This window comes from Peromyscus leucopus, chromosome 18, assembly GCF_004664715.2.
Source record: "Peromyscus leucopus breed LL Stock chromosome 18, UCI_PerLeu_2.1, whole genome shotgun sequence".
Lineage (NCBI taxonomy): Eukaryota > Metazoa > Chordata > Mammalia > Rodentia > Cricetidae > Peromyscus > Peromyscus leucopus.
This window is the reverse complement of record NC_051078.1, coordinates 41,220,990-41,247,913: the sequence shown is the minus strand read 5'-3', so window position 1 is coordinate 41,247,913 and position 26,924 is coordinate 41,220,990. Positions and strand designations below refer to the sequence as shown.

The window sequence follows — 26,924 nt, the reverse complement described above, 5'->3', positions numbered from 1 at the left end:
GCCATTCCGCCCTTTATTAAACCAATCAGAAGGTGCCTTAGCAGAGACATATCGTCACAGTGCACAAAAAGCTTATTCCACAAGACAGGCATGAAGCACTAGCTAGCTATATATATAGTGAATGAGTAAAGTTGAGTCTCAGATTATTAGCCCCAAAGTTCTCTCAAACAATATGATGGTGTCTGGGGGTGGGGTGGGGTGGTGGCAATGGGGTTCCTTACTTAGCACCTTCTCTAAGTGTCCTGTATAGATCATGGTTGTAGTTCCCATAAAGAAAAACAGCACCTGTGTTAGAGATTGCACAAAACCAAAATTACAGGCCTTTGTGATTATGGACAGTCACAACTGTTGCAGACCAGAGCCAAATTATCTTGGGATAGTTTTGGTTCTTTTGAAAGCCATTCTTTTTTTTTTTTTTTTAAAGATTTATTTATTTATTATGTATAGTGTTCTGCCTGCATATATGTCTGCAGGCCAGAAGAGGGCGCCAGATCTCATAACAGATGGTTGTGAGCCACCATGTGGTCGCTGGGAATTGAACTCAGGACCTCTGGAAGAACAAGCAGTACTCTTAACCTCTGAGCCATCTGCCATCTCTCCAGCCCTGAAAGCCATTCTTGCCATTCTTGACGTGTGTGTGTGTGTGTGTGTGTGTGTGTGTGTGTGTGTGTGTGTGTGTGTGTGTGTGTGTATGCATGCGCGCGCGAGAGCACCTTTAATCCCAGCACTTGGGACGCAGAGGCAGGCGGAGCTCAGTGAGTTCAAAGCCAGCCTGGTCTACAACTTGAGATCCAGGACAGCCAGGACTGTTAGACAGACAAACCCCATCTCGAAAAACAAAGAAACAGAACAAAACCAAAAGCCATTCTCTCTCTATGTCTGACCTAATAACCTTGTGACTATCCAACTTTTCAATTGTATTTCAGGAGCTCTGAAATGGCTCAGCGGGGTCAGATGCTCGCTTCAAAGTCCGACTACCTGGGTTCAATTCCCTGAACCTACAGGCTAGAACAGAAACGAGCGACTCTCAACGCCCCCCCCCCCCATACACACACACATATACACAAGTAACTAAACATAGTTTTAAAAAAATAAAAATAAAATGTTCTCAGCAGATCACCTATCAAAAGCTAAGGCATCCGATAGTATCTAAACCCGTTAGAATTTTCCCTGCTTTGCCACAACCAGCCTAACCCGTGGCCTCAAAAATGCATTTGGTAAATGCCTTGATTAGCGATTTTCGATTTTCCTATAACTAATCAAACCTCGTGTAAGAACATCCAGAGTACATGATGTCATTTGGGGGCAAGCTGAATATGTGTTCCCTAACCCCGGCCACTCACATCTGTCCCAAGCGCAAAGTTTAGGCAGGAGCTGTGCTTTGGACTCGGCGGCACGGTCAGGGGGACAGCCAGCCCGGTGGGTGGGTCACCTGTTGAGCTGGGTGGGTCCCGCCGGGTTGGCAGAGTCCAGAGGGCAGAGCCCGCAGCGCACGCGCAGAGGGGAGGGAGCGCGCCTGCGCTTGCCCCTCCGCCCTCCAGGTGGCGCTGGCGACCCGCGAGCCGCCTCCCGGAGGCCAAGCCGGGCGGCGCCGGCCGCCTTGCGGGCCGCGGGGTCCGCCTCCGCCGCGCCGAGGGCGTGGGCTCCGGGCTCCCGGAAGCGGCGGCCGCGGCGTGGAGCCCAGCGGGCTGTCGGTCGCCGGAGCGACAATGCACGGCACGGCGACCGGGGGCTGTGAGCTGAGCGCGGCGGCGCGGCCGTGGATGGCGGCTCGCTGAGGCGGTGGCGCGGCGCGGAGCGGCGCGGCGCGGGCTCCTCCCGGCGTGGGGTGGCGGGGCCGGGGTGATGCTGCTCAAGCTCCTGCAGCGACAGACCTATACCTGCCTATCCCACCGGTATGGGCTCTACGTCTGCTTCGTGGGCGTCGTGGTCACCATCGTCTCGGCTTTCCAGTTCGGAGAGGTGAGTAGCGGAGCCCGAGCCTCTGCAGCCGCGTGCGCAGCCCTCCCTGGCTGGCTAGCCCCGTGCTGCCGGCGTCCCGGGTCTCCCTCTCTCCTGCCTCCCCATCCTCTCTCCCTGCAGCCTGGGGAGCTGCACACAGCCCCCCCGGCCCCCCGGGCGCCGACAGCGTGCATCCTCTCCCCGGCTCCGCTGCGGCAGCTGCAATGCACGCCCGGCCCGGGCCTCCCATGCTGCTGTGTGCGGGTCCCCTTCCTTCCCCCCGGGCTGTCCCCAAGAACCCTCCAGGCCTTGCGCCGGTGAAAACTCCCTTCTAGCATATGCAGTTTGTATTTTTTTTTTCTTTTTCTGTATTGACCCTTCATTCCTTGGCCCTCCTTCAGATCCAGTCCTCCAGTGCCCCCCTCTTAATCTTCCACCTTTGACAAAAACACACCTTATCTTCTTAATCCGGTTTCTTCTGGGTTTCGGACTTTGTCTAAACAGGCACGTGCAGTTTTGCGTGAGAATTTTGCAGAGTAAAGGGAGATTTTTTTCTTAACTTTTTCCCCTTTTTTCACTCTTACTATGCTGTGTTGAACAGCTGTAATTCTGCGGGTGGAGGCCTTAACTGGTAAGAATGTTCACGCTCCTGGGAGGCACCGAGTGCTTATCTCAGATGAGCTGAGTAGGGTACTTGTCAGGTGACTGGGCTGCCTGCCGACCTTGGGACTCCCGCCCCGGATCTCTGGGGAGCCAGCACAGACCCTTGCGTCATGGGGCACGCTAATACTTTTTAGATCAAGGCGCTGGTCTTTCTTGGGCTGAGACCTGAGCTTAATTCATGTGCAGTAAAGGCAGTTTGGTTAGATTGTAAACTATTCAAAGGGCACAGGCAGCCGGTTTGGGAGATGGGAAACACACCAGGTTCAATGTTTTTTGTGCTTCTTTGGAGACATACCTTGGACGTTTGTGGGCTGAAATTACTCTGTTTCAAATTTCACAGTTATTTGGTTCTTGGCAGTCTGATACGGCACTCTGTCTTAAGTGTGCAAAGGGTGATGAGCGGGTCAGAAATGGATGGGCACAGGAGTGTGATTCAACAAAACACTGCTTCTGGAAACAGGAAGAAACGTGCTTTCAAATGGTTTGAAATCTGTCCCTATTGTTTATATTTAGTAAGAGGTTTAAAGGGTTTTTTAAATGAACAGGATGGCTTTATAAAAACACCACAATACACACTCGTGCCCCCGGCACCCACACTGGACTGTAAGATCTGTAGAAGAGGTGCTATCTGTTTAAATGCGGTCTGTAACTCTAGCCCAAGCCCAGTGCCAGGCACTGCCACTGTATGCAGACTAAGCATGTGTTTAGTGACTGGCTGAATTATATGGCATGTGTCTAAGTGTGTTTTTAGTGGTTCTAGGGACTAGAAGAAAACAGTCTTGCAGGTGGGCTTGTAATTGTGGGATGTTTTCTTAGTATTGCACTGACCTCTAGTCTGTCTTTATTTCATGTGTTGTAACTTCATGTTAGTGTCTGACTGCTTCTGGGTGACTTTGTTTTTAAAATAGTCTCAACTGAGTTTGCAGTCTTCCCGACTCAGCCCTCCTGAATGCTGAGGTCACCGGGTCATGTTTTTAATCTGGTTGATTTTAAGTGAGCGCAGTTTATTAACCACAACATAAAATAAATTTGTTACAGCCTTGAAGTCCCCCATACATTTTTATTTTATTTTATTTTGAGGTAGAGTCTCGCCGTGTAGCCCATGGCTGGCCTGGAACTCCCTATGTAGCCCAGGCTGGCCTTGTACTCACAGAGATCCACCTGCCTGTGCATCCAGAGTGCTGGGATTGAAGGTGTGCACCACAATGCCCGGCTTGTGGGCACAGATCTTAAAGTTCAGATTAACTAAGAGAACGAAGAGTAGAGTGTCGGGTGGCAGCTGGCCTGTGGTGTGCTTACACAGAGCAGTGGAGAAGAGAGGCCGGAGGGCTGGCTAGATGGAATGTGGATTTGACTGATGGTTCCAGCTAATCAGAACCATGATAATAACGAACAGAGTCCTTACTAGGCATTCTCTTGATTGCCTTACATACTAATTTATTCTTCACACTATCGTCTGATAGGGATAGTTATTATTTCACCCACTCTACAGGTTATGCAACTGAGGTATTTGCATACGCTAACACAGCTAATTCATGGCAGACATTTGCTTCAAAGTTAGACAGTTGGCTTTGGTGCCCTCGTCAACACTTCTTTTTAATCTTTAAAAAAAAAAAGATTTTCTTTACACTTTTTTATGTTATGTGCATGCATGTGGGTGGGCACACATGTGTCACATTGTGCGTGTGGTTCTCTCTCCACCTCGTGGTTCCCAGGGATCAAACTCAGGTTGTCAGGTTCGGCAGCAAGAGCCCTTATCCCTAAGCTGCCTCGTTACATCACTGCCTCCTCTCCTTCCTCTGGGGGGCTGAACCTCCCCTGAACTGCACCCCCAGCTCTTGATGGGTTCTCAAGCAGCCCACACTTTTCTCATCTGATTTGGGAAAAGCCATCTAACCTCTCTAAGCTTCCTCTTCAAAATCGAGGCAAGAACATCTTTTTTTTTTTTTTTTTTTTTTTTTGGTTTTTCGAGACAGGGTTTCTCTGTGTAGCTTTGCGCCTTTCCTGGAACTCACTCTGTAACCCAGGCTGGCCTTGAACTCAGGGAGATCCTCCTGCCTCTGCCTCCAGAGTGCTGGGATTAAAGGTGTGCCACCACCGCCCAGCGTAAGAACATCTTGTTAGTGGGAGTTAAGCATCTGAAGCCCTTCATTTGGTTGGTAACTCATAACAAGCCATTGTTGAACTGTCATAGATAATGCTACTCTTAATATTATCATATGGTTATCATATAACTAGTTATAATGCATATAATAGTTAAGGAAATCATTGTTAAATTGTGAGTTCATTATTTTCCCCCTCTTAGTGTTAGAGGTAATGTGGGTATTTTTTAAAACTATTGCTGGGCAGTGGTGGCGCATGCCTTTAATCCCAGCACTTGGGAGGCCGAGGTAGGTGGATCTCTGTGAGTTGAAGGTCAGCTTGGTCTACAGAGTGAGTTCCAGGACAGGCTCCAAAACTACACAGAGAAACCCTGTCTCAAAAAAAACAAAAAAACCTATTTTGTGTGTGTGTGTGTGTGTGTGTGTGTGTGTGTGTGTGTGTGTAAGATCCCCTGGAGCTGGAGAGTGACAGGTGATGTGAGCAGTTCAGTGTGGGTGCTGGGGTCCAAACTCCAGTCTGCTGGAAGAGCGATACATGCTCTTGAACTGCTTAGCCATCTCTCCAGCCTCTGCTGGAGTGCCCCCACCCTGTGTGTTTGAGACGAGATCACATGTACCCCAGGCTAGCCTCCAATTCCATACGTACCAAGGATGACCTTGAACTTCTTTCCGATTTTCCTGCTTCGACCTCCCTGGTGTTGGGATTACAGTTGGGCAACACCTTGCCGGTGCCGGATCTGCAGCAGGCTCAATGCATGTTAGCAAGCACTGTGCTAATGAAGCTCTCTCCCCAGCCCCAGGTGGTTGCATTTTAACAAGCCATTTGAACACAGGCCCAAATTTTGAGGAAAAATAAAATCCAAGGGGAGGTATCTACTAAGTAATTTATTTTCCCCTCTAAATCGAGCCAAGCACTTTCTGGGAAACCCTTGGGAATTCTGATAAAATAGAGGCACACAGCTGGATCCAGAGGTGACAGTCTAGAGGGTGAGCCCTCACAGGGGACATCCTGGTCTGAATGAAATGACACACCTCTGAGGTAAGGGGAAGAGGTTTTTGTTGTAGCTGTGAGGGAGAGTGCATCCAGAGGCATCTGGAAGAGTCCAGAACAGAGAGAAGTAGACTGACCGTGGCCGTTAGACTGACCCAGGCCACGGGAGGAGATTGAGGAGGAAGAAAGAGGAGCTAACGCAGGGCCGAAATGGCAGGGTTGTATAGGAATGAGAGGAAGCTGGGGGAAGGGAAGGAAGCCCATGAGCTGCAGAAATTAATGTAGGGGGCGGGTGAGAAGAGCAGAGGGGAGCCAATCTGCACCACACTTAGCCATTTGTCCGTATCCGGTCCCTTTAGGACCCGGCAGGTCACAGCACTGGCTGAAGGTAGCAGGAACTAACTTGTTTGTTGTAAGTCATGTGAGTCTGAGAGTCCGAGTTTCTCCTAAGTCAGAGCACTAGACTGTGTCCTTAAGAATCCTTCAAGGAATCGAGATCAACTGTGCCCGTAAATTCAGAAACGCTTAATTCTGCTTTGTATGGTATAACATGACTGTAATATTAGCACTCAGGAGACAAGCAGGAGGTCTGAGCTTTAGAGGTTAGCCTGGGCTACACAGTGAGAATTTTGACTCAAAGGAAAAGGAAAACTTTCGGCTTCAACGTTAGTGTTTGTTCTGTCTTATTATAGTTGCTATTATGTGTCGTAAGACATGCATGCTCTTGAGGTAAGAATGTATTTCAGGCCTATCATCATTTTCTATACAAATCTACACACCCTTTCCTGAAACTTCCACAACTATCTTACCATCAAATGGCTGCACTCTCTATAGTGAGGTACATGAATATTTATACTCCATGAGGAAAATAATGACTATAAATAGTCTCATGTCAGTTAGGTCAGGTTTTACCACCAAATGAGTTCAGGGCAGGTCAAGTATGCCGCCAAGTGAGGGACAGAAACAGAGCTGGTGTTGGGAGCGTCTTGGATTTTAGGGTTGTGAAGGGAAGGTCGCAGATCACCGATTCGTGGGTATTTGTATGTGTGCCTTGTCTTACTTGGGAATGTATCGCTTTCTTCGGGAAACTAAGCGTGGAAACGAAATTAATTCACCTAAGAAAGTCAATAGGCTCGGTTAAGTCTGTTTCTGTGTACAAGAATTTCCCCCTTATCTCCCTGTTCTTTGTTTGTCTGTTGAAGGTCATGTTTTTGTATTAATGAAGTACTCTTTCCATGATAAAGAGGATTGAAAACCGGGTCCAGCTCAAGTTACCTTTGCCACTAGTTTCTTAACCGGTCCAATTTCAGGAAAGAAGTGTGTGTGAGACCATGTTTATTTTTCATTAGTTTCCTGATTAAACTGTTAGGTTTTTAGTGTGTTCTTGGTCAGAGGCAAAAAATAAAATAAAAGTGAACAGAAGGAGACCCACCTGAGGGCACAGTCCATGCCCTGCACAAGTTCATTCTCAGCAGTGCCCCAAATGATTATTCCCAGCTGATCCTGTGCGTTGGGGGCTCTCTCTCTCAGCTTTATGATTTATTTTTGCCATCAGAGGTTTTATGAAAGAAAAACTAGTTGTTTTGCTAGGAATGGTGGGATATGCCTTTAATTCTAGCACTTGGGAGACAGGCAAGTAGATCTCTTGAGTGTGAGGCCAGCCTGGTCTGTATTGTAAATTGCTGGTCAGCCAGGGCTATGGAGTGAGACAATTGTGTCTCACAAAACAAAGGCAGCAGCCAGCCCGGCTGTGGTGGCACACACCTTTAATCCCAGCACTTGGGAGGCAGAGCCAGGTGGATCTCTGTGAGTTCAAGACCAACCTGGTCTACTGAGCGAGATCCAGGAAAGGCACCAAAACTACACAGAGAAACCCTGTCTCAAAAAACCAAAAAAACAAAACAAAAAAAAAAAACAAAAGCAGCTAAAACAACAAAATGGCTTCAAAACTGCTTGCCAACCTATTCAAGGCCCCTCCCATTTTTTAACGTTCCGGAATGTACATTTACATTTAGGCGGGAGTGGTGGTGGCGCACGCCTTTAATCCCAGCACTCCGAGGCAGAGACAGGCGGATCTCTGTGAGTTCGAGGCCAGCCTGGTCTAGAAAAGTGAGTTCCAGGACAGCTAAGGTTACACAGAGAAATCCTGTTTCGAAAAACAAAAAAAAATGTGCCTTTGTGTACATTTATTGGGCAGTTCACACAGGAAACCTGAACTGGCTGGCCGTATGGCTCAAGGAGTAGTGTTTGTTGCCCAAGTCAGCCCAACATCCTCAGCTAGATCCCTGGAACTCATGTAAAGGCCGAAAGAGAGAATCACCTCCTCACAGTTACCCTCCGACTTACACACACACACACACACACACGCACGCACGCACGCACGCACACACGCGCGCGCGCACACACACACACACACACACACACAGCACTAAAGATAAAAAAGAATCGTGAACCATGATCTTAATGGAATTTGTGCTGTGGAGGAAATGTTAGGGACCCCATAGAACTTTTCTTTAAGATTGTCTTTCTTTGGGGAAAGACCTTTACTACTATCAGAGCCTAGTTGATTGGCAAAGCAGAGACTGTGTCAATCTCTGCTCAACTCTTGGTAAATGGAAAGTGTTTATTGACCAGAAGGTGCCAAGTAAATACTGGAGCATATGGATGGTTGGACGGATGGACGGATGCATGGATGGATGAAGGGTGCTTTTTATTTTTTTATTTTTTTTATTTATTTATTTATTTTTTTTTTTTGGTTTTTCGAGACAGGGTTTCTCTGTGTAGCTTTGCGCCTTTCCTGGGACTCACTTGGTAGCCCAGGCTGGCCTCGAACTCACAGAGATCCGCCTGCCTCTGCCTCCCGAGTGCGGGGATTAAAGGCGTGCGCCACCACCGCCCGGCGAAGGGTGCTTTTTAACTAGCATCCTTTTAACCTCATTTTCAGTGAAGGTAAGTTTTCTACTTTGAGATAGGGTGTGCTTTCAAACACGACTAATGTGACTGTAACTTGTCCATATTTTCATGTCCCGAAATTCATGTTTATTCTAGGAAATTTTCCTAGACACGGGAGGCCTGCTGTTAGGATGCACACAGCATGCACATGGGAGGTGTAGCTCAGGCTGGGGAGAGGAGGCCACGGCACACATAAAACCGCACAAGAGTGTAAGGGAATTCAGTATGTCAATAACAGCTTAGTCCAAGGGAAGAAAAATCACTGGTTGAAACCTTTTAGAGGAGCCTCGGAGACCTTTGCAGGAGGCACAAGCCTTAGGGTGGCCTCATAAAGGAGGGCGTATGTGGGCAGAGGGAAGGAAAGAATGCTTTGGACAGAAAGACAGCTTGGAGTAGCTGAGCCGAGGCTTGGTGGAAAAGTGTGACCCCTTTGCATTTTGAATCCCTGGTCACTGGAAATGGCTGCTGGTTGTCAACAGGACTACTGGGTTGCTAGTGATATAGTCCAACTCAGACCTGTTTTTTTGTTTGTTTGTTTTTTTTAAGAGCTTATTAGCTGGTGTAACTGGACAGGCTAAACCTCTGGCAGGTTGGATCAAGGTGCTTGAATGATTCCTTCCGGTTCTTCATTCATTCCTGTTCTTCAGCTCCCTCAGACAGCCTACCCCAAACGGGTGTGGCCCCCAGCTTCCCTACTGCCCTGTTAGTAACTGCGGAGCCTCTCTCTGTAGGGCCGGCCACACTTGCCCTGGGGATGAATGCCCTTGTTAAGCCCGCCTCAGCCGTCCGAATCATCTGCAGAGCCTCCAGCCTGGGCGGGCCGGGGAGTCACAGCTGAACCACATGATCTGAGAAGGCTACCCCAGAACAGATATCACACTGTTATCAAAGATTGGCCAGAGCGACCCATGTCCAAGATGCCGGCTGCAGTTCAAACCCACTTCCTTTCCTTGGCCTTCCCGTTCTGCCCTGACTTCTAACTGTTTGCCCTTTATCTTCTAGATGTTGTCTTGGGCTGTGTGCATGGAAAGTATCTGTGAAGTTTGTATTTTTCTATGGGTATATTATCCCGGGGCCTTGCTAAATCCGGCTCGAGGGTACACCATAAATCTTCCAGCAGTGATTCAGAGAATAACATGTGTAGCAACTTCATAGCTGCATTGGGTCAACTTTTGAGTTTGTTCTTTTTATTAATGAATTTTAGTATGTTGTGAAAGCAAGATTTCCTGACCTCCTGGCCCTGGCAGACAATAGGTGTCTGTAGAGGATTGCTCTGTCTGCAGCAGCTCCGCCTCCCTTTCCCTCCCCTCCTCTCCCCTCCCCTCCCCCTCTCTCACTGCTCCAGTGTCTTAAATCCTAGGATTGACAGCTGCCTAGGCACCTACCTCACACTGCCCTCCTGGGGCAGACAGCCATGTTTATCCCAGTGTTCTTCCCATCCCCAGGCCCAGACACAGTGTCAGGAAAATGTGCCTGGGGTTCCACCGGGACCCCGGAGCTCTCCCAGAAATGGAGGAAGAACAGTCCGAGACCTAAATTCTTCCCAGGCATTGTTACTGTTTGCATCACAGAACCATGCCTGGAAGAACACCCAGGCATTTGTATTATGCAGGAGTGAAGTTTCTTTGAAAGAAGAAGCAGCAAAGGCTAGGTCATTAACTGTGCTAGTTGGAATGAATATAGCCGGCTGTCATTTGGGCCTAAGGTGTGCATTGCTCATCGGTAACAAAAACCTCTCTGTTGGTCTGGGCATGGTAGTGTACACCTTTAATCCCAGCAATGGGGAGCCAGAATAGACAGATCTTTGTGTTCGAAGCCAGCCTGGTCACAAACTTCTGTGGCCACTTCAGATTGCAAACTCTTAATATCACTTCAGCATTAGGGTGGCCGATCTCGGGGAATAACAGATTCCAGAGCCTCAGATTGAGGCTTTGTGCCTCCCCTAGCTAGGCCTGCAACAGACAGCAAGCCCAAAATTGAGGAAAGAGATGGGTTTGTGGGCCTCTCTCTTTCCTAACTCAGTGAGCGAGCGTGCAGAAGACAGCCCGGAAACAGGGCAGGAAGTCCTTCCTATGTAAGTGTGAAGACCTCAGGTTTGCCAAGTGTCAGATACGGAAAGGGTGTCCTTCTGAGGCCACTCCTGCCACCACACTTGGAGCCGTGGCTTGGTCATCCTGCTGAGACCAAATACCACTTTCGTTTAGATGGGTTGGTAAACTCCTTTCATAGCCTCAGGAGCTTTTCAATCTTAGCCTCTGACTCTTGCGGGGTGGTGGTGTGGGCCCTAATATTAGGTTCTGTCTTACTTCTGCTACATGGCACACCCACCTCTGGCTCCAGCTAGGGAGGGTGAGCTGATTCTGGGTATCAACTTCCACTTCCCCCCTGAGAACAGATAGCTGACAGCCCTTTATACAGATGTGAGGCAGAGGTGACATTGACGACCTGAAGGATAGTGAGCCGCCCTGTTGGTGATCCCACTGAGTCTTTCCCCAGGGTTGGGGAGGTGGGAATGATTTTCTGTCCGAGTCCTTGGATGAGGGGAAGCAGCTGTTGCCGAAGACCAACCGCTTCCTCTCTTGCCTCTGCACCCTTATGCCATGATGGGGATGAATTTCCCTCTACTTCGTCGGGAGCTTTGTGTGGGGGTCCATGACTCACTTGGCCCTGGAATGTGGTTTCTGGTATTGGGTACTTCAGAAAAAATGTTTGTTTTTACGTGCACAGCAGCTTCTCCGTGCAGCTGCCACTTAATCTACCTTGTTCGGGAGATGAAACTTAACGTCCCATTCCGTACTCAGCATCCTGGGGTCAGAGACGGCATCTCGGTAACCTTAAAAGGCTGCCGTCCCCACAGAAGGCCTGGCTCATTCATTCTGTTAGGAAATACTTAACCAGGCCCCTGGGGGCACAACAGTGAAGGAGAATCGTGGTTCCTGCTGACAAAGGAGCTTGTACAGTGAGACATTAAATGCTACTTCATCACAATGGTGAGCAACGCTCCAAAGAGGTAGAGGGGTGCGGTGGAGAGACCAGCAATGAGAATAGAATTGCCCGGTGGCCTGGGTCTAGGTGGCTTTATTGATGCTGTGGAAGGGCCAGAAGTACTCAGGCAGAGGACGGAGGAGGCCAGGGCTGTTTCAGCCATTCACTTTCGGCTGCTGGTGGTGCTGTGTCTCCCAGGGGATGTTTCCCAGCGTGTGGGACAGTTGAGATCGTCATGGCTGGGCCTGGAATGAAATAGTGCTGCTGGCTTTTTAGTGTGTAGAAGCCAAGGAATTCTGCTAATATACAGGACAATCCTCCCCCCAGCGAAGAGTTATCCAGGCCCAATGGCAGTGCTGCTGATATTGAGAAACCACCGTTTCTCAACCAAAGAAACCGTAAAGGCCTCGACGTCGGGAGATAATCCAAAGGATAAACGAAGGGGCCTGTGAGCTGGGTGAGAGAGTAAAGGTGCCTGTCACTGAGTCCGGTGACCCTGAGTGCCAGGACTCCCGTGGTGGACGGAGAGAACAGACTCCTAGATTCCTACAAGTTGTCCTCTACCCTACGTACCTGCTGGAGAATTCACATGCCCCTCCACACACAAAACAAACAAATGGGAAGGCCCTCGCGGCAGGACATAGGAAGACAGAGTTGATACAAGGGTGACTGGTGTAGTGGTGACCTGGGTGACTGGTGTTCTGTGGTGACCTGGGTGACTGGTGTTCTGTGGTGACCTGGGTGATTGGTGTACTGTGGTGACTCCCCTGCCCCTGGTGACTGGTGTGGTGACTCCCCTGCCCCTGGTGACTGGTGTAGTGGTGACCTCCCCTGCCCCTGGTGATTGGTGTACTGTGGTGACTCCCCTGCCCCTGGTGACTGGTGTAGTGGTGACCTCCCCTGCCCCTGGTGACTGGTGTACTGTGGTGACTCCCCTGCACCTGGTGACTGGGGTAGTGGTGACTCCCCTGCCCCTGGTGACTGGGGTAGTGGTGACCTCCCCTGCCCCTGGTGACTGGTGTAGTGGTGACTCCCCTGCCCCTGGTGACTGGTGTAGTGGTGACTCCCCTGCCCCTGGTGACTGGGGTAGTGGTGACCTCCCCTGCCCCTGGTGACTGGGGTAGTGGTGACCTCCCCTGCCCCTGGTGACTGGGGTAGTGGTGACTCCCCTGCCCCTGGTGACTGGGGTAGTGGTGACTCCCCTGCCCCTGGTGACTGGTGTAGTGGTGACTCCCCTGCCCCTGGTGACTGGTGTAGTGGTGACTCCCCTGCCCCTGGTGACTGGTGTACTGTGGTGACTCCCCTGCCCCTGGTGACTGGTGTAGTGGTGACCTCCCCTGCACCTGGTACCATTAAAGGTTGTCTTGTACTGGCTTCTAGTAGTTGAGGCCCAGGAGTACTGCTAAACGATGGTAACCGCCCCCTCCCCCAACAAAACCCGCCCTGTCAGTGGTAGAAGAATTGAGAAACCCTGAATAGGGGGAGAGTGAGATGGCTGCAGGCAGGGTAGTCTGCAGGAGTCTTGGACAAGGCTGGTGGGAGGGCGGAAAGAAGCGGGTAGTGAATTAGTGATTGATGGGGGAGGGCCGGCCCATGGTGTGGTCCTGGGTTCTATACAAAGAAAGCAGGCTGAGGCTGGGAGGTGGTGGCGCACGCCTTTAATTCCAGCACTCAGGAGGCAGAGCCAGGCGGATCTTTGTGAGTTCAAGGCCAGCCTGGTCTACAGAGCGAGATCCAGGAAAGGCACAAGGCTACACAGAGAAACCCTGTCTCGAAAAACCAAAGAAAGCAGGCTGAGCAATCCATGATGAGCAAGCCAGTAAGCAGCACCTGTCCATGGCCTCCGCATCAGCTCCTGCCTCCAGGTTCCTGCCCTGCTTTAGATCCTGTCCTGACATCCTTCAGTGAAGAACAGTGATAAGGAAGTGTAAGCCAAATACACGTTTTCCTCCCCAACTTGCTTGGGCCACAGTGTTCCATCACAGTCATAGAAACTCTAATTAAGACACTGCTTGTGACGAAGCCTGGTGAGGACAGGTGACTTAAAAAGGAGGTGTCAGATGTCTACAATGCACCTTGCGAAGTGCTCAGTGGAAAGCATCCAGTAAATACTAATGAAGTGCCATATGCTCCCATCCCGGGGAGCTCTTCTGCCTGCGATGCTCACGTAGGCAGAAGTGAGGGACCCGCTCTCTCAGCTGGTGCTTGTCGATGGCTCCCCAGAGGGAGCAGAAACGCCGACAAGGATTGCCTGGGTGTGCTCTCGTACGTTCGTGGGATAGCAGGGGAGCAGGTAGCTTATTAATATGTCTTGCACTTTTGTAATTACTGTGGAGGCGTCTCCTCTAGTTCCTTCTAGAATGTAACAAACCAGCATTTGTAGCGGGTGATGTATAGTCACAGTGTGCCTTTTTAAATTCCTCCAGTCTTGGGACAGTTTGTCCCAGTCTTGTGGTGCAGGTGACTTGTCAGCTTGTGGGTGACTCGTAGGCGCAGCACATCGAACAGGAAGAAAGGATCTTAGAGACATCCTACAGTCAGTCTCATTCTGACAGTCTCATTCTGATCCTACAGACTAAGTCTCATTCTGACAGAGGAAGCCGCATTCTGTGATCAGATGGAAAGCCATATGATTTAAAAACCAAGAAAGAAAAAAAGAGTGAAAGCAGGCCGAGGCAGCCATGAGAAGCAAGCCAGTAAGCAGCTCCCCTCCATGGCCTCTGCATCAGCTCCTGCCTCCAGGTTCCTGCCCTGTTGGGGTTCATGAGAATTTTAGCAACTGTAAGGACAGAATAAAACCATACACTTTTTATGTAATTGTGGTTGTTTGTAGCTATCTTGGGGAACTAGTTCTGGGTCACTGGACACCTGGTGTGTTAGGTAAACATCAGTTTCAGGACTGGTGAATGGCTCCATTCATCAGTGTATATTTTACAAGCCAACTGCAGGTACATCTGAGGGAGCAGCCTGGGCAAAGCCAGAGTCAGGTGGCACAAGTTCAGTCCTCCGGCCAAGGGTGCCTCACAGGTGCCATCATGTCCCAGGGACTCAAAACGGCGCAGACTAGCTTCGGCTGCCATCTTGTAAAAGCGGACCAGCAACTGATTATGAAGGCCATGATTATTAAAATAGAGTCCTGGAAGCAGGAGACGTGGGCGGTGGAAGATGCCCAGTCAGTGGAGGGCCCGCTCTGCAAGCCTGAGTCATCAGCACCCACATTGAAAGGAGTGCAGAAGCGTGGTTCTCCAGGCCCGGGGCTGGAGAGAGCTGGAGGCAAGAGCTACCTACCAGAGCCGGGTAGCTATCCAGTCCAGGAGAATAGGTGAGCTCCAGACTTAATGAGAGACTCTGCCTCAAAAATCAAGACAGAGCAACCGAGGGAGAGATATCCCATGTTGATCGTTGACCTACATACACACACACACACACACACACACACACGCACGCACGCACGCACGCACGCACAAGCATTTTTTACCTGATAGAACAAGCCTCCTTCTAAAGGTATTTATTTATTTATTTATTTATTTATTTATTTATTTATTTATTCATTCTCGAGGCAGGGTCTCCGTGTAGTTTTGGTGCCTTTCCTGGATCTCGCTCTGTAGACCAGGCTGGCCTCGAACTCACAGAGATCTGCCTGGCTCTGCCTCCCGAGTGCTGAGATTAAAGGTGTGTGCCACCACTGCCCAGCAGTATTTATACTTTTTAAAACGAGTAACATTATATAGTATGTCAGATCATTTTTATAAATAGTATTTTAGTTTATCTAATCTCAAACTTTACCAACAGATCACCCTGATGGGAGAGAAAAGTAAATAGTCTGAGGAAACTGATTTAGAGCAGTGGTTCTCAGCCTTCCTAGTGCTGTGACCTTTTAATACGGTTCCTCATGTTGTGGGGACCCCCCAACCATAACATTATTTTCGCTGCTACTTCATAACTAATTTTGCTACTGCTATGAATTATAGTGTAAATTTTGGATATGTATGATGTCTGATATGTGACCCCAAAGAGGGTCACAACCCACAGATAGAGGTGCCTGGAGTAGAAGCTTCAAGTGACAAATCTAGTGTTTCATCTGTAAAAAGTGACACTAATTTCCAGTATAATTTTTTTTTAGGACAGATCCAAGTGATCTGGTTTTTTTTAAAGATTTTATTTAATTTTCTTTTATGTGCATTGGTGCTTTGTCTGCATTCATGCCTGTGTGAGGGTGTTGGATCCCTTGGAACTAGATTTACAGGCAATTGTGAACTGCCATGTGAGTGCTGGGAATTGAACCTGGATCCTCTGTTTATTTTGGTTGTTTCGAGACAGGGTTTCTCTGTGTAGTTTTGGTACCTGTCTTGGATCTCGCTCGCTCTGTAAACCGGGCTGGCCTTGAACTCAGAGATCCGCCTGCCTCTGCCTCCCTGAGCGCTGGGATTAAAGGTGTGCGCCACCACCGCCCAGCTATAAATTCTTAATTTGCATTAGTGCCATATAATACTCTAAGTATCTTGCCATTGCAGTAATGAAGGTTCCAGAAGCTATGCTCTGTTCAATAAGATTTCTAACATGCCTGGCTAACACAGGAGACAAGGTAAATAAGAAAATGCCTGGGGCTGTAGAGGTGGCTCAACATTTAAGAGTAGTGGCTGTTCTTCCAGGGGACCTAGGGATCTGACACCCTCTTCTGGCCTCCAGAGGCACTACATGCATATCTTTAAAAAAACAACAAAGCTCACAGTCAGGCATGGAGTGCTACAGACAGTGGGTGGCTAATTTCCAAGTCAGCAGTCAAGATAAAAGTTCCTTGGAGCAGAGAAGGGAGCATTTGGATTGAACTGGGGAATAGAGACTTGCTGGACTAATGTCAGAGCACTCGGCAGTTGGCGAGGTTGGTCTTTCTGGTGTGAGCAGGCACCTGAAGGGAATATAAGCGTGTCCGCTGAGCTTGACCCCTCCTTGGCGAGATTATGCGCCCTCCCTTCCACCTGCTGCATCTTCTGGGCAACCCACTAGCCAAGAACATTTTTCCTCGCCTAATTTTTTTGTGATTTTTGTTTTTTAAAAATGACCGTGGCAGACTACACAGAGGTACTGATGGAGAATTGCTTATGTTTGTACTCAGTAAATCAATATTCATGCAGTCTATCCTGATGAAAATCGGCACACCTGTATTTTGCAGGGTGGATGACCTTTTACAGCTAAGGGTTTGGTTCTGTGTGATGGGTCAGATGGAGGATGTGTGGGTTTAACGTCAGTCGTCATGATGGTAACAGCATCCTGGATCTCACCAGCCCCCATCACTGCGCCTGCTCCTCCTCTGTCTCCAAATGGCCACCGCCTCTTCCACCCGCTGCATTAGAAGTCCCAGAAACCTAACAACCGCCATGAATTCTCTTCCTCTTCCTCCACTCCCCCATCCAGTCCGGTATTAGAACCCTCCGACATGACCTTTGCTCTCTGATGGCACTTCCGAAGACTCCGCTCCTCAGCACTGAAACCTTGCTTCCTCGGGGAAGCCTTTCTTGGTGCTTTTTTCCTAGAAGGGGTTGGCAGTCTGTCCTCAGGGCAGTTGGCGGTGCAGTCAACTTCCATTCTGAAAACCCATTGTAGAGAGAGATTGGCCAGAGTACACGGAGTTCGACAAGGAGGTGTAAATTCTGAGACCCATGGTACAGCTTTGTGACTGTGATGAATAGTAATACGTTTGATACTTAAAAATTGCTGACGGCTGGCAAGATGGCTGATGACCTGAGTTTGAGTCAGGGACCCACATGGTAGGAGAGGACTGATTCCTACAAGCTGTCCCCTGATCTCCACATACTTGCTAATGCACAGAATTTTTAAACTGTAATAAATTGTTAAGAGAGTGCATCCTGAATGTTCTCACCACAGAAATATGTGAGATGGTAGATCTATCAGTTAGTTTGATTTAATCACAATGTATGCATCTGTTAAAGCATAGTAAATATCATAAGTATATATGATTCTTGATTGCCAATTACACATTTATGAAGCTATGGAAAAGAACCAACCGTACATAGTTCCTTGAAGTTGGGGATCTTACCTTATTCTTCTATGCAGACCTGCAGTTAGGTACACCTTATCCTCACTGAATGTTTGTACATAAATACATTAAGTGAGGACATTGATTGGTGGGTGGTTCTTGTGAGGGGTCTGAGTGAAAGAGGCTGTAAAGGTAGGCAAAGACCAGGTCTTGAAGTATCTGATGACCATGAACATAAACGACCATGTGTCATGGGACACACAACCCTCTCTGTAGCCAGCTGTGGTGACATAACTAAGCCAAGGAAAAGATAAGTGGTAGGTGCATTTTCAAAGAAGTCTCTGAAGAAGAAAGAAGAGAAGAAGAAGAAGAAGAAGAAGAAGAAGAAGAAGAAGAAGAAGAAGAAGAAGAAGAAGAAGAAGAAGAAGAAGAAGAATGCCTTTTTGCCTCTTTCCTTTTTGCTGGCTGGAATGAATTCAAAGACTGGGAATCCTACAGCCTCGAACCCATGAATAGCCATTACACCTTGGCAGAGAAGGAACATGAAGCCAGAAGGTGTGTGGCAGGAAGGAGACCATTCCAGAATAAAGGGCAGAATGAAGAGACATTTAGAAACTGGATAGATGATGACAAGCCACCAGATGATAGAGGGAGAGAAGGAAGTTCTTCTAGAGAGAGGAGATGGTCAGCTATCAGGACTCAAGGTCAAGACCCAGCAATTGTCATTGGACTTGACAGCATAGAGCCTTGATAGGCCACTGAAACAGGGAGGGGGGTGCAGAAGTGAGGTTGGGGAGGGCTGAGGGTTCTAGAAGAATAGAGGTGACTTTGGAAGATAGAAAGGATTTGATAAAGAGTGATCAGCTAGAAGGATTGTAAAGGGTAGGCTTTCCAGAGACCCTGGAATGTGTGTGTGCACCAGTAGGCAAAATCCTACCGGAAGGAAAAGAGAAAGGGGGACAGGCCATGAGATGAGAGTTGATGGGGCCTTGGAGCAAGTACTCAGAGGTGAGGTGTTTGCGAGGAAGAGGAACGGAATTGTTCAGCGTTGAGGGAATGGAGGAAAACCAGTCTATGTTTGGGTATGTCTGGAGCATCCATGGGCAGCGTCTTACCTTCTGAATAGCAAGGCTGCCGTGGAAGCCTGGGGTAGTAAGGTCGTCCTCCAGATCATGTCAGCCTCTTCTACTGTTGGTGTTCTTAGAACCCTCTCTAGACTTGAGGTGGGCATAGGCTGCCTTGCAGTCCTCCAGCTTCTCTTAACCCACGCATGGCGAGCACGTCATAGTCGGGGCCCAGCCTCCTGGCCTAGCTTCTCTTCTCTCCTGGTGTCTGTCTCTCATGGTACCCACGCTCTGCTCAACTACGCAGCTGCCCTCAGACAACCTGCCCCAAATGTACTCTTCGACTAGCTAACAATGTCCTTTCTCATCCTCCTTCAAGACCCCATTCAAATACCGCCTCCTTCTCAATGTTTTGTATTCCCAGACCCCATCCCAAGGCAGTGAGATCCTAAGTCTTCTCCGATATCTAAGCCACAGTTGTAGCTTATTTACTGGCCTGAGCAGGCATGTGTCTGGCGTGGGGCAGGCATGGAGTGGGTGGGCACTTTGGACTGCTCAACCTGCTTCTTGAGTGGTTGTTTATGGACCGAAGCAGACTTTTGTATTGAACTGTTAGTTTTTGATGCACAGAAAAAGTATTGGCATTTTTCTTTTTCTTTTTATTCTAGGTGGTTCTGGAATGGAGCCGGGATCAATACCATGTTTTGTTTGATTCCTACAGAGACAATATTGCTGGGAAATCCTTTCAGAATCGGTGAGAGTTACTTCGTAGAGTATCTTTTATTTGAATTTGAAGAATAAGCCATGAGTTCCTTCATGTTTTAAATATGGCGGTTGTTTCAAGAGATCTGTCCAGGCTGTTTATGTCAACACAAAACACATCTCTCACCTCTAAGGGAATAAGAAATAATTTACTTTTGAGGCAAATATATGTGGCCAGGAGTATGGATTCGAATTGTGCCAAGTAATATGTTCCTATGTGAAAATGGGGTGATGAAGTTTTAATAGTTACGTAGCAAAAGAAAATCATAAATGTAGTTTTTAAAGCACATTGATAGCAACATCAGGAGAGTGGGTTACAGCAAATTGGGGCATCTCTGCTATTGGTTCAGATGATGGCATTCCTGGTTTTGGATTGGTGGGAGCTAGTGGTCTGTTAATACATTTTCAGTGTCTCTCACTTGGCAGCGACAAGGATCTTAGCTCTGACGCAGAGGTGAGCACTGAGTGGCCATTAAGAATATTAAAACTAGCCCAAGAGAATTGGGCTCTGAACCTGCAGCATTTTAACTCTATAAAATCAGGTGGTTCTGAGCAGTCACTTATCCTTGTAGAATCTTTAATGGAGGTGTGACTTGGTTCTGGGAACCTCAGTTCACACGGATATGGTTTCAGACATTTCAAAATATATACACCCGCCTGCAGAAACCAGCGAGTTCATCCTATCTTGTAGGTGAAAATTCTTGATCCCCGGGAAATAATCTTGCCTTGCAAGGTTGAGAGCCTAAGTTGCAAGGACTCGTTTTTCTCTCTGCAGCTCCGTGAGGTACAGAAACTTTCATCCATCGTAGGAAACTAGGCCACCACTACACAACCAGCTGTGAGTGCTGACCAGCTTAATAGCTCTCTGTCCACCAAGACACACCCATAGCGACTGCCGGGGCTGGACCTGCACTTGGTCACCCCTTCTTGTTGCCTCTGAGGTGCCAGTAGCCTCAGTGTCTGGGTGTTCCTCTGTTCAGGTGAAGCTTCCCGGTGAAATGCTGTCTCTATTCTTACTCTTGGAGATTGTCTCCTTCATAAGCCAGGCCTCAGAATAGAAGCAATTTCCCCACCCCACGTGTCCTACATCTGTTCTTCAGACAAATGAATCACATAGGTCTTTTTTGGGGGGGTCTAGACAACTATTATTTAAATGCTTATTTTATTTTTAATTATGTGTTTGTATGTGGCTATGTGCAATCGCATGTGGGTGCCCATGGAGGCCAGAAGAGGGTGTCAGAGTCTCCCAAACTGGAGTTTCAGGTGGTTGTGAGCTGTCGGAAGTGGGTACTAGGAACCAAACCCAGTTCCTCTGCAAGATGACTGCTGAGCCAACTCTCCAGCCCAAGTAAAACATTTTATATCATAACCGCAATGTATATCTGTGTTGGAAATGGTTTAGAGAAGCAGTGTGTGTGTGTGTGTGTGTTTTCTTTTTCTTTTTTTTTAGTCTTTTTTTTAGAGACAAGTCACTCTCTGAACATGGAGCTTGCCGATTTGGCTTGCCTGGCTGGCAGGTGAATGCCAGGGAAACTCACCAGTGATAGTCCTGTCTCTCCCTCCAGCTGAGATAACAGGTTGCCGCAGCTGGATCTTCACAAAGGTGCTGGGGATCTGAACTCAGCTCCTCATGACAGCCGTCACTGCTCCAGCCCCAGCTTTCACTTTTTGCTTTGGTCTGTAGTGTATACTCTAATTGCCAATGGTATCCCTTTCCCAAAGACTGACTCTCAGATTTCCCCGTTCCAGACATGGAGATGTGTGTATCTGGGGTAACAGTGAGGGGGAGACAGTATGTAATCAAAGTAAGGCAAGGACAGCCATCCTTAGGGTCTTCAAAGCAGCACTTTTCAGACACTCAAGGCTTCCCAAAACCTCAGGGGCTCGGTGAAATACAAGATCTTTCATAACAAAGGTGTAGCAGGAATCTTAAAGAGTCTTATTAATAAAATCAAACCCAAGGCCAGTTATTGGGGTGAATGCTGGAAAATCAGAGAAGCAGAACAAGTCACAGCTTCCTCACCTTGCCAGTTCCTCAGCTGATCCTCTTTCCTCAAACTGGAAGCCTCTGAGTCCTCATCCAGAATGAATCTCAGCTGAACTGCTGCTCAAAAGCCTGAAAGCTTAACCAGCCAAATGCTTAACCAGCCAAAAGCTTCTAGTTCCTAGTCTTCATGCGTTATATATCTTTCTGTTTTTGCCATCGCTCCCTGGGATTAAAGGCATGTGTCACCATGCCTGGCTGTTTCCAGTGTGGCCTTGAACTCACAGAGATCCAGAGGGATTTCTACCTCTGGAATGCTAGGATTTAAAGGTGTGAGTGCCACCATTTTCTAGCCTTTGTATCTAGTGGCTGTTTTGTCTCTGACCCCAGATAAGTTTATTAGGGTGCACAATATTTTGGGAAACACAATACCACCACACAAAGGCTTGCTTTTTAAAAAGAATGCATTAGTGAATGGTATAAAAGCAATAGTGTGTGGAATTGCTTACACCCTAATATTTTATCACTGCATTGCTTAAAGGGAACAGAACAGGATGGTTCTGTTTATAAATGCTCATGATGAAGCAGTAACAATTGTTAGCCGGTTAGTGTTGATCCTTGAGTGTTTATCTTTTTAATACCCTGGATCAGTGTTTCTCCACCTGTGTGGGTCATGACCCCTTTGGGGGCGGCATATCAGATATCCTGCCTATCAGATATTTACCTTATGACTCATGACAGTAGCCAAGTCACAGTTATGAAGTAGCAATGAAATAAAGAGAGAAGGGAAAAATCATTCTCGTCATGGAAGCTGTAGTGTGACACAGTGAGTTATGAAGTAAACCCTTTCGTCCATACATCTTCACTTGCAAGTGTTCATTGCAGAGTCATTCATTGGTCTGGTTCCAGGCGTCTGGTTCCTGCTGCACCACCAATGCTGGGTCCTCACTGGAGCTCCTTTTGGTTATCCTGTGGTGACCCTGTGTCACGGAGGTCCCGCAGCTTTGGGTCTGCAGGACCGGTCTCTTCATGGGCTCCAGTAGTTCACAGATGGGTTGGATGTTGGGGTGAGCCAACTCATAGCCCTGGTTCTGGGCCTGGGTAGTTAGTTGTAGGGTTGGTCATCCCGCCAGCTCTCCCTAGTCCTCACCACCAGGGTTAGCATTGTCTCGGGCATTGTCCTGGCAAGTTCGCCCTTTGCCGTGACTAGCAAGGGGCGGGGCCGTCAACTGTGGTAACTCACAGTAATGTAATTCCCAGGACTTAGTTACTTTTTATTTTTTGTCAAGGAACGAGGTGGTCTTATCATTTCAAGAAAAACAAATAATAATATTTATTGGCAATGGTAACACTTGAGTTTTCAGGTACACAGACCTTGTTTCCGACACGGTGACAGTAGCAGCTTCACGATGCTTTTGTGGGTGGGTTTGGTCTCATGTCCCAAGCCACGTTTGTTAACATTACGTAAGAAGATTAATAAAATGTATCAACATTTGGCAGATCCACAGGACTGTGTAAGCTGTTGTTTCCCAGCGTGTGGTGTTACAGAATCTTGCATTAATAATTGAGCTGTTCAAAGTGCAGGAAAAAGGCCAGTGGGTTTTAATGTAAAACCTCAGAAGTCTTTTGTGTGTTTTCCGATTCCACGCTGCAGCTAGCCCTGAAGTCCCTATGGTTGATTTTTGTTTTTTAGTGTCAGAGAAGGATATAAACTATTGTCTGAAAAAGCTATTAAAAGATGCCCCCCCCCCCAACTTCCACTCTGTGGGAATGGAAGTTTTCTTCAAAAACCTTTCCCTTTTGGTTGGATAACCAAAGTGTTCTATGTAAACAGATTGAAACCAGAAGCTGTAAGATGAGCAGAATAGAGATTTTCAGAATTACAATAATGCCTTTCTCTAAATTCTGCTGCCTAGAAAATACAGTTTCTGGGGGGTGGGGATTTAGCCCAGTGGTAGAGCACTTGCCTAGCAAGCGCAAGGCCCTGGGTTCGGTCCTCAGCTCCAGTTTTTTTAAAAAAAAAAAAAAGAAAGAAAATACAGTTTCTGGGTTTCAGAGATGGATCTGTTGGTAAAGTGCTTGCAAGTAAGTGCAGGAACCCACAGTGATCCCCAGCACCTAGGTCAAATAGCCAGGTACACAACTTCGAATCCCAGTGCTGAGGAGGCGGAGATAAGCAGATATAGCTTTGGCTGGCCTGGAACTTGCTGTGTAGACCAGGCTATCCTCAAACACAAAAGTATCTGCCTGCCTCTACCTCCTGAGTGCTGGGATTAAAGATGTGCACCACCTACCCAGCTCTCCACAGATTTTTTTTTTTTATCTTGGTCATTTATTTATTTATTTTTGAAGCAGGTCCCACTCTGTAGTCCAGTCTGGTCTTGCATTCAGAATCCTGCCTCAGCCTCCCAAGTGCTAGAATTACAGCCTAAAATCCTTGTGACTAATGTTTCTACTATTTTTAGGTTGCATTAAACAATGTAATGTTGTTGTTTTTACTTTTTTTTGGGGGGGGCCTGCCACCCAGCTCCCAAATAAATCACACATGAAGGCTTATTCTTAATTATAAATGCCTGATCTTAGCTTGGCTTGTTTCTAGCGAGCTTCTCTTAACTTTAAATCATCCCGTTTACCTTTGCCTCTGGGCTTTCCCCTTGTCTTCTATAATCTTACTTTTACTCCATGGCTTGTTGTGTAACTGGATGATTGGCCTCTGGAGTTCTCCTTTTCTTACCCCGTCTTCCCCCCAGATTTCTCCTTCTGTATCTTCTCTGTGCCTGCCAGCCCCGCCTATCCTTTCTCCTGCCTTGCTATTGACTGTTCAGTTCTTTATTAGACCACCAGGTGTTTTAGACAGGCACAGTAACACAGCTTCACAGAGTTAAACAAATGCAACATAAACAAAAGTAACACACTATAAAATAATATTCTACAACAATGTAATGTTCATTGAAAGCTCCCGTTCTTTTGTTAGTTCCTGTACAGTTTTTATTAGTGTCATTTGCTCTGAATGAAAGGCAATCCCAGTCTCTGTTAGTAACAAGCAACTGTGTTGATCATCCACTGCTACTGACTTCGAGGCAGCCATTCATTCTAGGGCTTTTTTTCATCATGTGTAAAACATGGGTATTAAATTGTGTGTGAATCCTGTTTTAATTCTGTGGGGAGTTTTTTCCCCTACAGTGGAACTAAATGACTTTAAAGGCTATTTTTAAACAGTGGTTTGAATACAAATCGTATCACATTTTTGTCGCCATCACTTCTGTACTGAGTCACAGCCTCACTTCTCTGGAAACCAAGATCGTAGGGTGGCCTGGTGCTTAGACCTACAGGCCGAGACTCATCACTGCCATGCCTGATGGAAAAACAACTGACTCGTGACCATGAGCTGATCACGTGACCTCTTTCAGGTTTTCAGTTTTAACTCATGTTTAGCTGGGCATGTGATAATAGGCTCATTTGAAGAGCCAATGGATATATGACTTATGGACTTGAGTTGTTTTCCTCAGCTGAACATTTACCTAGATCTTTTGATTTTTTTAAAGCCCACTAAGAATGAGTCATTACTCTGCCAGGAGAACTAAAGAATATGCATTTCCTCTTCCATCCCTTCCCACCTTCTCTTTGGAAAATTTATTGCATCAAGAAGGTTTCTTTTTCTTCTTCTTCATTTTCTTCTTCTTCTTCTTCTTCTTCTTCTTCTTCTTCTTCTTCTTCTTCTTATTATTATTATTATTATTATTATTATTATTATTGTATAAATGCTTGTCACACAAACCTAATGACTTGAGTTTAGTTGCTCAGAATCCATGTAAGAGTCAGACGCAACCTTGTATCTGTAATCCCAGTACACCCCTAAAGTGGAGATGGGAGGCAGAGACAGAATCAGATCGTGGCCCAGCTAGCCTGGGGTACACAGTCACAGAAAGGCAGATCCTGTCTCAAATTGGTGGATCAGTGAGAACTGATTCTTCAAAGTTTCCTCTGCACTCCTCACATGAGCATGTGCCGTCACTGATACAAAAAAACAAGCACCCACGCACCACAACACACACACACACACACACACACACACACACACACACACACACACACACACACACACCCCAAAAAGAATTTTAGTCTGAATGAAGACCATTAGGGAGGTTGGGAGTTGGAGTGACCCTGAGTAATTTATATGTGGGTGTACTGAATCAGATATTAATGGGCAACACACATGTGTGCTGAAGACAATTATAGTTATTGGGGCTGGAGAGGTGGCTCAGTGGTTAAGAGCCTCGAGTGCTCTTCCGAAAGCCTGGGGTTTGATTTCCAGGACCCAAATGGCAGCATACAGTTGCCTGTAACTTCAGTTCCACGGGATTTAGCACCCTCTTCTGGCCTCTGCAGGCACCAGGCACATAGAGGGTACATAGACATACATGCATTCAAAACACCCATTCAAATAACAGTAATAGTAATAATAATAAAAAAATTTTTAACCGAATTATTTACTTACCTAATTAGTATATATTAACCTGCTTGCACAAGGCACTGTTCTAGACTCTAGGTAGCAAATAGTGGTGAACAAGATAAATTCACTAATCTTACACGTAGAACTGGCAGTGTGGTAGGGGGAAATGAAGCACAGTTACAGAAGTCGGCCATTCTCTCATTGGCAGCATCAGCATTAGCTGAGAACTTCTTAGAAAAGAGCATTCTGAGGTCCCACTTTAGACTTGTGCATTTAAAAACTCCACTTGAAACTCCTCCATGTAGCTGTCAGTCAGCTACTGTTTGAGAACCATGGAAAGACCCGGGCAGGAAAAACTTGGAGGGGAAAGCTATGAATATTGTTGCAGTAGGGGAGAGAGAGCCTGGAGATGGAGGAGAGGAAATACATGACTAGGAAAGCAGGACACAAGATGCACATAGTTCTGCTTCTGCCCCGGGTGCTGTCTGTGTCATGGAAGATGTACATGCCTAAGGGAAAAGTTGTTGATTGTAAAGTGTACTAAGAATCCCTTCTAACTAGGCAGTGGTAGTGCACACCTTTAATCTCAGCACTCAGGAGGCACAGGCAGGTGAATCACTGTGAGTTCAAGGCCAGCCTGGTTTACATGGCAAATTACAGGACAGCCAGGGTAACACAGAGGAACCCTGCTATTATGGAATATTATTTTAACTAGACAAAGATGTGTTACTTTGTTTATGCTGCAGAATGTTACTTTAACTGTGTAAAGGTGTGTTACTTTGTTTATGCTGCAGGATATTACTTTACGTGTGTAAAGGTGTGTTACTTTGTTTATGCTGCGGGATATTACTTTAACTGTGTACAGGTGTGTTACTTTATTTATGCTGCTTTGTTTACTCTGTTTAATTATGAAAAAGATGTGTTGCATTTGTTTCACCTTGCCTGCCTAAGGCACCTGATTGGTCTGATAAGGAGCTGAATGGCCAATAGCTAGGCAGGAGAAAGGATAGGCGCAGCTGGAATGCAGAG

At 47.3% G+C, this 26,924-nt stretch overlaps 1 protein-coding gene across 3 annotated transcripts in view; it reads left to right on the top strand.

Moving 5' to 3' along the window:
• Positions 1-1,651: 1,651 nt before the first annotated feature.
• Gnptab (N-acetylglucosamine-1-phosphate transferase subunits alpha and beta) overlaps positions 1,652-26,924 on the top strand; it is a 73,582-nt gene continuing 48,309 nt past the window's right edge. The window contains exons 1-2 of one of the 3 annotated variants that reach the window (XM_037196850.1): positions 1,652-1,962; positions 19,365-19,450. In XM_037196850.1, coding sequence (XP_037052745.1) covers positions 1,846-1,962; positions 19,365-19,450 — 203 coding nt within the window. In that variant the 5' untranslated portion in view covers positions 1,652-1,845. The remainder of the gene's footprint in view (positions 1,963-19,364; positions 19,451-26,924) is intronic. The other 2 variants (XM_028880300.2, XM_028880301.2) reach the window with 2 other exon arrangements.